We start from the raw sequence: 6,416 nt of genomic DNA, 5'->3' as shown, positions 1-6,416 counted from the left end.
CCCCCCTTTTTTTCTCCTGCTGCTGTCTGCTCAAGAGTCTCACGCGCCTGTCTGCCAACACAGCACACAAGTGATCAGCGGCGGCGAATGCGGTGTGTGCTCCAGTGCGCTTATCTCCGCCTCCTCGCTCCAACTGACGAAGCACTCGACGGGCAGTGCACGCGGCGGGCGACTGGCTATGTGCGTGGCCCTCTACTCTCTGCCCTCCTGTCTCGCGTCCTGCAACTCGGGAGCGCTCCGCTGATGCGTCTTGCCGAGCAGTGCACATCTCGGCGGACTGAGTTCGACGCGAAGCACCAAGGCGGAGGAGAGAGGGGCCTGGGAGGAGAGAGTGGGGGGAGCAGAGGCAGAGAGAGCAGGGGAAGCGCGCGCGTCACCATCCTTTCATCATCACGAGCGATACCAATGACGATTGACACATCTTGACATCCCTTCGGCCGCGCCTCGAGTCAGGATCAGAAGAGCAGAGCAGCGAAGAGCAGCAGAGCGCAGCGACGCCTAGGTTCTGCGCAAACGCAGCCGAGTGTGCTTACGATGTCTGCGCCGCACGCACACGAAGCTCACATCTGCAGCCGCAAGCGCAGCGACAAGCTCGAGGGCTCACCGCAGGCTGACGCCATGCCCGCCGTGCGAAGAAGCGAGGGCGTCCGCAGCGCACGAGCACGAGCACGAGCACGAGCACGAGCACGAGCACGAGCACGAGCACGAGCACGAGCACGAGCGACAGCGTCAGACGATACTGCACAGGGCCGAGACGGCGCAGAGACGAGAGGGGCAAGGGGCAAGCAGGACCCGCGTCACGAGAAGCAGCACAGCGCATCGAGAGGGTTCAAGTAGCATGATTCTTCTTGGAGGGTGTCTGCAAGAGAGCTACATGGTACAGGGGGTAGGGGGAGCGAGCGAAGGGAGGGCAACGCAGGTCAACGTGCGGACCGTGCGTCATGGCAGTGCGCCTCAGCTGGTGACGACGACGAGGCCGGCAGCCTCCAGCTGGTCCACCTTCTTCTTGTCGATCTTGTTGAAGCGCGCCAGGCGAGCGCCGCGCGAGATGCCGTCGTCTGCGACGGCATAGAACTCGAGCGCAAAGTCCTAAGCGGAGAAGCGTAAGCCGTGCGTGTCAAGCAGGCTTGCAGGCGGCTCACCTTACGCGCGCGCTTGGGGAACGAGACAATCCAGGCCTTGCGGCTCTCCACTGGAAGGTCCCTCTCCCACTTGGACTGAGGCATCTTCTCGACGTCGATGTAGAAGCAGACGGGACCCATGCTGTACTGGTAGCTGGAAGGTGGTCAGCGCAGGCACTCAGTAGCGCTCGTGGCCTGCACTCACCCCAGGATCGCAGTGCGGGCCTTGTTCTTGATGGGCCGAAGCGCACGGATGATGCCGCGGGTGTGGACCTTATTGCCGCTGCGGACGGTCTTGTTGGTGGTCATGCTGGACAGGAGAGGGTTGATGCGGAGCGGCGGATGAGCGAGGCTTCGGATGCGGGAGGGACCGTGTCAGCCAGGGCGTGATGCGTCTGCTGCGTGGTGGCCTGGACAGCAGACATACCTTGCGAGGCCGAAGAGGAGGACGAAGTTGCGTGTTGGTGGGGAGGAAGGATGCGGGCGTGGTGCGGTGCGTGTCTTATAGGCGTGCTGCCCTGGCACGGCGCCTCATGCTGCGCTGCGGCCGGGTGCAGCCGCAGCGCTCGCTCGCCTGGCCCCACAGCGGCCAAGCAAGACGCCGAGCGCGGGTGCTGGGCAGCAGAGATAGGCAGAGGCATCAGCAGGCCGCGAGCGAGCGGCACGCAGCGCTCAGTCCCGCAGCGCTGCGGCTGTGGCTGGCGCTGGCGAGCGGCCAGCGCTCAGGCACCGCCGGCCCCGCGTCGGCGCCGAGCCAAGACACGCGCTCGACGTTCATCTCCGGCATCCTTTGACATGCCGTTGCGCGACGATGCGAGGCCAGTCCACCTGATTTTTTGGGCTTGCCCCTCGAAAAGCCAACTCTCGCTATCCCTGAGTTTTTGTGCGAGCTACGATGGTCCAGCAGTCACTGAGACCACGTTTTTGCGGCCAGGCGGAGCGATGGCGCCGGGGCCTGGCCGAGTGCGAGGGTGCTGCCGCAGCGTGGTGCGCACGGGCAGCGGCGCGCAGCGGCGCGTGCCTCTCAGGCCGCGTCGCAGAGCGCAGCGCATGAGGCGCACGGCCGCGTCCCCGAACGCGGCGGGCGCCTCAGGGGGCACGCCGCGCGCCGGCGCGACGTCGCGCCGGCACCGGGCGCGCCGAGCATCATGGCTGCTCGCGCCTCGTCAGGCCAGACGCATGCCTCCAGCCTGCGTCGCAACGACGACGCATCTGCCTTGTCCGCCGTCACAGACGTCTGCAAGGTGTGCCTTGGCTATCTCGCACTCTGTTTTCTGGCGAGATTCGTCCAGCAGCGAGCGACGTGCATGCCAGCCGTGGTCGTGCCGCGACGCCTGCTCGCGACGCCGAGCGTCACGCCGAGCGCCGCGCCGGCGTCAGCGTGCAGAGAGTGGGTGTTCCTGATGCCGCACCGCGTGGTCCACCAGCATCCCTTGAGCGCAAGAGGCGAGCGCTCTCGGCGTCTATGCTGCGGCGCCGGCCAGCAGAGGGAGGCCGCACGGCCAAGCCTTGCCGAAGCGGCAGCCAACGCCGCGCGCGCGCTCCTCTTAAGCACGGTCGCCCACGCTCTCGCTCTCTCCCTCCTCACCGCCTCGCAAACTGTCCACCATCTTCTCCCTGCTCGGCCCCTCTGCTCTTGCCGCCTCGCCAGCTCTTCGTCGTCTTCTCGCCGCCTCGCCAGCTCTTCGTCGTCTTCTCGGCGCTCGCCATCGCACCGCCACCATGGCGCAGCCCGACTTCCTCAAGCACCTCAAGTACTTGCTCGTCAACCGTGTCTGGCGTGAGTGAATCAGCGCCAGCGAAGCAGCCCTTGCTCACGCTTGCCCACGCAGCCGCCAGCACCATCGAGGGCTCGCCTCACTGGTGGCTCGAGACGTACATCGACATGTGCCGCAACGAGCCCGACGCCTTCGCCGCGCTCTTCACCGCTCGCGGTCTGCGCGTTCTGGGAGCACTCTCGGAGAACGAGGAGGATGCGCACGCGCAGCTGGGCGACAAGGGCAAGGCACTGCACGCCGCCTTGGCGCACGAGCGCCGATACCAGCACGAGCCCGGCGCGCTTCCCGGCATTTACCTCGTCGCCTTCGAGGAGGGACTCGAGGGACTCAAGGAGACGTATCTGTACGGCGGACTGACAGATCATCTCAAACGTCGCAAGGTGAATTGAGGTCTTGCCCTTGCTGGCCCACTTGAGCGCTGACCACTGCAACCAGGGTCAACATCTTTCCAAGAGCAAGTCCCCCGCGGCGCGCGACGCCATGCGCACCTACCGCACCACACGCCACGCCAGCGGCGCGCTGAAGCACGGCCTCGTCGTCTCCTTCATCGTGCTTGCCGAGCTCAGCATGGCCGACGCACTCAAGACCGTCACCGGCAAGTACTCTCTCCGTAGCCAACTGGAGATCCTCGAGGGCGTCGCCATCCTTGCTGCGGGCACACTCTACGACGACGGCCGTAACCCGGCCGGACTGAACAGTCTGCTCGGCCCGTTTTGCTCTACGCACGTCAAGGCCGAGCTCTCCGTCATTGCCGAGGATGGCCGTCACGAGGTCATGGTCCGTGAGGACGGCGGCGGCTATCTTTCGGTCAGTTTCCACGGCACCAGAGTCACCCTCTCGGACAGGAACGCGTTCTCGCCCGGCGACATGATCTGGCTCTCGTACGACAAGCGTGCGTTCAAGGTCTACCGCAGCAGCACGGGCCCTCAGTGCTTGGCCATGGCGGCGTCCCCGGATGCGGTGCAGCGCTTCGAGCCGACGGGCGTGGCCGCAACCATGTCAAGCCAGGAGATGTATGACTTGGCGTGCGACGTGCTGCCGCCGGACCTCGACGCACTCGAACCGCGCCTGGCGTCATTTGTTCAGCACGGCAAGCTCCTCGAGATCTTCAGCTCGGGCAAGGCAACAAGGCCTATGCCCTATGCAATGCTCCCCGTCGGCTCGTTCGCGCGCACCCGCGCAGGCAAGACGCTCGGGGGCAAGATCACTTTCGACCTCGACGGCGTGGATCTCGACGTGGGCGACTACGCCTGGTTCCGCATCACGGCCGGCGGCAACGTCGACGTCGGCGGCGGTCAGCTCCTCGAACCCCGCATGCACATTTTTAAGTCGAAGGACTCGCACGAGGTCCTCTACGGCCAGTTCCTCACAACCCATTTTGCGGAGCACTACGCCGACATCGGCATGCTCGCGCCTACGACCGCTCCGACGCTCTTCCGCCGCAGCGGCCTGCCCCGCGGCAAGCGCCCGCGCCCTGCCGAGGCCGACGCCAAGGCGAGCAGCTCGAAGCTGCCCAAGGCGAGCGGCTCGAAGCTGCCCGAGGCGAGCGGCTCGAAGCTCCAGAACGCCTAAGCCGAGCAGCGCGCAGCTGCCGATCGGTCCTACGTCCTCTCTTCCTCGTCACTCACGATTCTCTGATACACCTCATAGTTGCGCCACTTCCTCCTCCTCATGTACACGAATGCAGCCTCTTTCCCTTTGCTTCACATGCCCAAGCCCTTCCACGGAGCGCGGCCTGTGACGAGGCGCAGCGGCGGCGCGAGGCAAAGCGCAGAAGAGTGCGAATCGGGTGGCCGGATGGTCGGGAGAGCCGGTGACGCGAGAGCCGCGCTTTCTCGACGATCATCCTGAGTAGAAGCGATTCCCAAAGTCTCCTAGGCCCGGCACGACTGCGGGGAGTCGCAAGAGAGGGTGTGTGAGCGTCAAGCCGAGCGAATGCACCAGGTATCGGCACCTCAGTTCCGCACCCTCCCCCTCGCAGCGACTCACTGTAGTTCATCTCGTCCAACCCCTCATCAATCCACGCAGTGACGCACTGTACCTGCGGGAATCTCGCATAGAGATTTTGCAGGCCTTCAGGCGAGGCGATGAGGTTCAGGAAGAGGATGCGCTCCGGCGCCACGCCGTGCGACAGTAGCACTTCGATGGCTTGAATGGCCGAGCCTCCGGTTGCTGCAGCCGCCCGAGCGAGGAGAGTCAGCAGGAGAGGGGCAAGGGGGAGAAGGGCGACGCACCGAGCATCGGATCCAAAAGCATGACCCAGCGCTGTGCAATGTCTGACGGCAGCTTGGCGTAGAAGAGCTTCGGCTTGGCGGTCTCCTCGTCTCGTTGGATCCTGAGTCCGACAGGGTCAGTCGGAGGACGCTCGGATGGAGGCCGAAGCAAGAGGCGCGTCTCGCCAAGCCCGGTCTGCTCGTCTTGCTGGCGTTGCTCACAGTCGCAGTCGCCTCGCTCTGCAATGCTGCCAACGCGCGCAGCCCTCCCACCTTGGCCTGGCCCTCAAGTGCGAGACTGTGGACTCGCCAGGCCCTCACCTGACCCTCGCCTGGCCCTCGCCTCGCCCTCACCTGGCCCTCGCCTGGCCCTCGCCATCGCCTCGCCTCGCAGCGCCTCTCCTCGCGCACTCACAGGATCTTGCCGATGCGCACGCTGCGACACACCTCGCGCAGGCCGCCCTCCATGGCCTCGCCCGCGCGCAGGATCGACACGCCGCAGATGCGGCCCTCAAACGAGAGCCCTGCAGGAGAGGGTCAGGTGTGAGCGCGCGCGGCACGAGGCGCGAGCCGCGAGATGCGAGATGGGCGCAGCTGGCGAGACGGCGCGCAGATGGATGAGGAGCGAGCTCGAGCTCGAGGCGGAGCGACGGCGACGGCGACAGCGAGAGCGCGCCGACGAGAGGCGAGATGCGAGCTCCTCGCTTTTGCGCCTCTTGCGCCTCTTGCGCCTCTCCCCTCGGGCGCTGGTCTTGGCCAATCGGCGCTCACTCTCGCTCTTGCGCCTCTTGCGCCTCTCGCGCCCCCTCGGGCGCTGGTCTTGGCCATTCGGCGCTCTCTCTCGCTCTTGCGCCTCTTGCACCGCCTCGGCGCTCGCCTTGGCCATTCGTCGCTCAATTCCGCCCTCCTCCTCCGTCGCTCACCTCCGCCCTCCTCCTCCGTCGCTCACTTCCGCCCTCCTCCTCGCCCGCACGCACCGCTGTATTCGCGTCCCGTCGGCGTCACGACCGTCTTTGGCAGCGTGGGCAGCGCATTGAGGCCCTCCTCGACGACGAGGCGGATCACGCGGTCGGAGTAGAAGATAAAGTCGCTGCGCGGCGTGTGGGTGTCGCGGATGAGGGTGAGGAGCGCGTCTGGGGGGCCGGGGCAAGGTCAGCAGGGGTGAGGGCAACGTGCGGAGCGCAAGCAGGCAGCCGCAGCATGCAGGACAGAATGCAACGCAGCGGCAGCGCATCGCAGACGACAACACAGCGCAGCGCATCGCAGACGACAGCACAGCGCAGCGCATCGCAGACGACAGCACA

At 66.0% G+C, this 6,416-nt stretch overlaps 2 protein-coding genes across 3 annotated transcripts in view; one reads left to right on the top strand and one right to left on the bottom strand.

Moving 5' to 3' along the window:
• Positions 1–6,416, top strand: part of FA09DRAFT_313319 — a gene marked incomplete at both ends in the record, with an annotated part of 13,336 nt that overhangs the window by 3,921 nt on the left and 2,999 nt on the right. The window contains 11 exons of one of the 2 annotated variants that reach the window (XM_025740727.1): positions 64–92; positions 157–180; positions 573–728; positions 884–1,103; positions 1,630–1,893; positions 2,056–2,365; positions 2,404–2,511; positions 2,773–3,279; positions 3,335–4,260; positions 5,569–5,653; positions 6,133–6,263. In XM_025740727.1, the coding sequence (XP_025594983.1) occupies positions 64–92; positions 157–180; positions 573–728; positions 884–1,103; positions 1,630–1,893; positions 2,056–2,365; positions 2,404–2,511; positions 2,773–3,279; positions 3,335–4,260; positions 5,569–5,653; positions 6,133–6,263 (2,760 nt within the window). Of the gene's footprint in view, positions 1–63; positions 93–156; positions 181–572; positions 729–883; positions 1,104–1,629; positions 1,894–2,055; positions 2,366–2,403; positions 2,512–2,772; positions 3,280–3,334; positions 4,472–5,568; positions 5,654–6,132; positions 6,264–6,416 lie in introns of those variants that run through there. The other variant, XM_025740728.1, reaches the window with a different exon arrangement.
• FA09DRAFT_302790 (PRTase-like protein) overlaps positions 4,742–6,416 on the bottom strand; it is a gene marked incomplete at both ends in the record, with an annotated part of 2,146 nt that continues 471 nt past the window's right edge. Inside the window, 5 exons of the mRNA XM_025740416.1 lie at positions 4,742–4,788; positions 4,889–5,071; positions 5,134–5,234; positions 5,528–5,636; positions 6,090–6,245. Coding sequence (XP_025594934.1) covers positions 4,742–4,788; positions 4,889–5,071; positions 5,134–5,234; positions 5,528–5,636; positions 6,090–6,245 — 596 coding nt within the window. The remainder of the gene's footprint in view (positions 4,789–4,888; positions 5,072–5,133; positions 5,235–5,527; positions 5,637–6,089; positions 6,246–6,416) is intronic.

The sequence above is a fragment of the Tilletiopsis washingtonensis genome, assembly GCF_003144115.1.
Source record: "Tilletiopsis washingtonensis strain MCA 4186 unplaced genomic scaffold FA09scaffold_28, whole genome shotgun sequence".
Lineage (NCBI taxonomy): Eukaryota > Fungi > Basidiomycota > Exobasidiomycetes > Entylomatales > Tilletiopsis > Tilletiopsis washingtonensis.
Note: the sequence above shows the minus strand (reverse complement) of the source record. Positions and strands in the feature narration are given on the sequence as shown.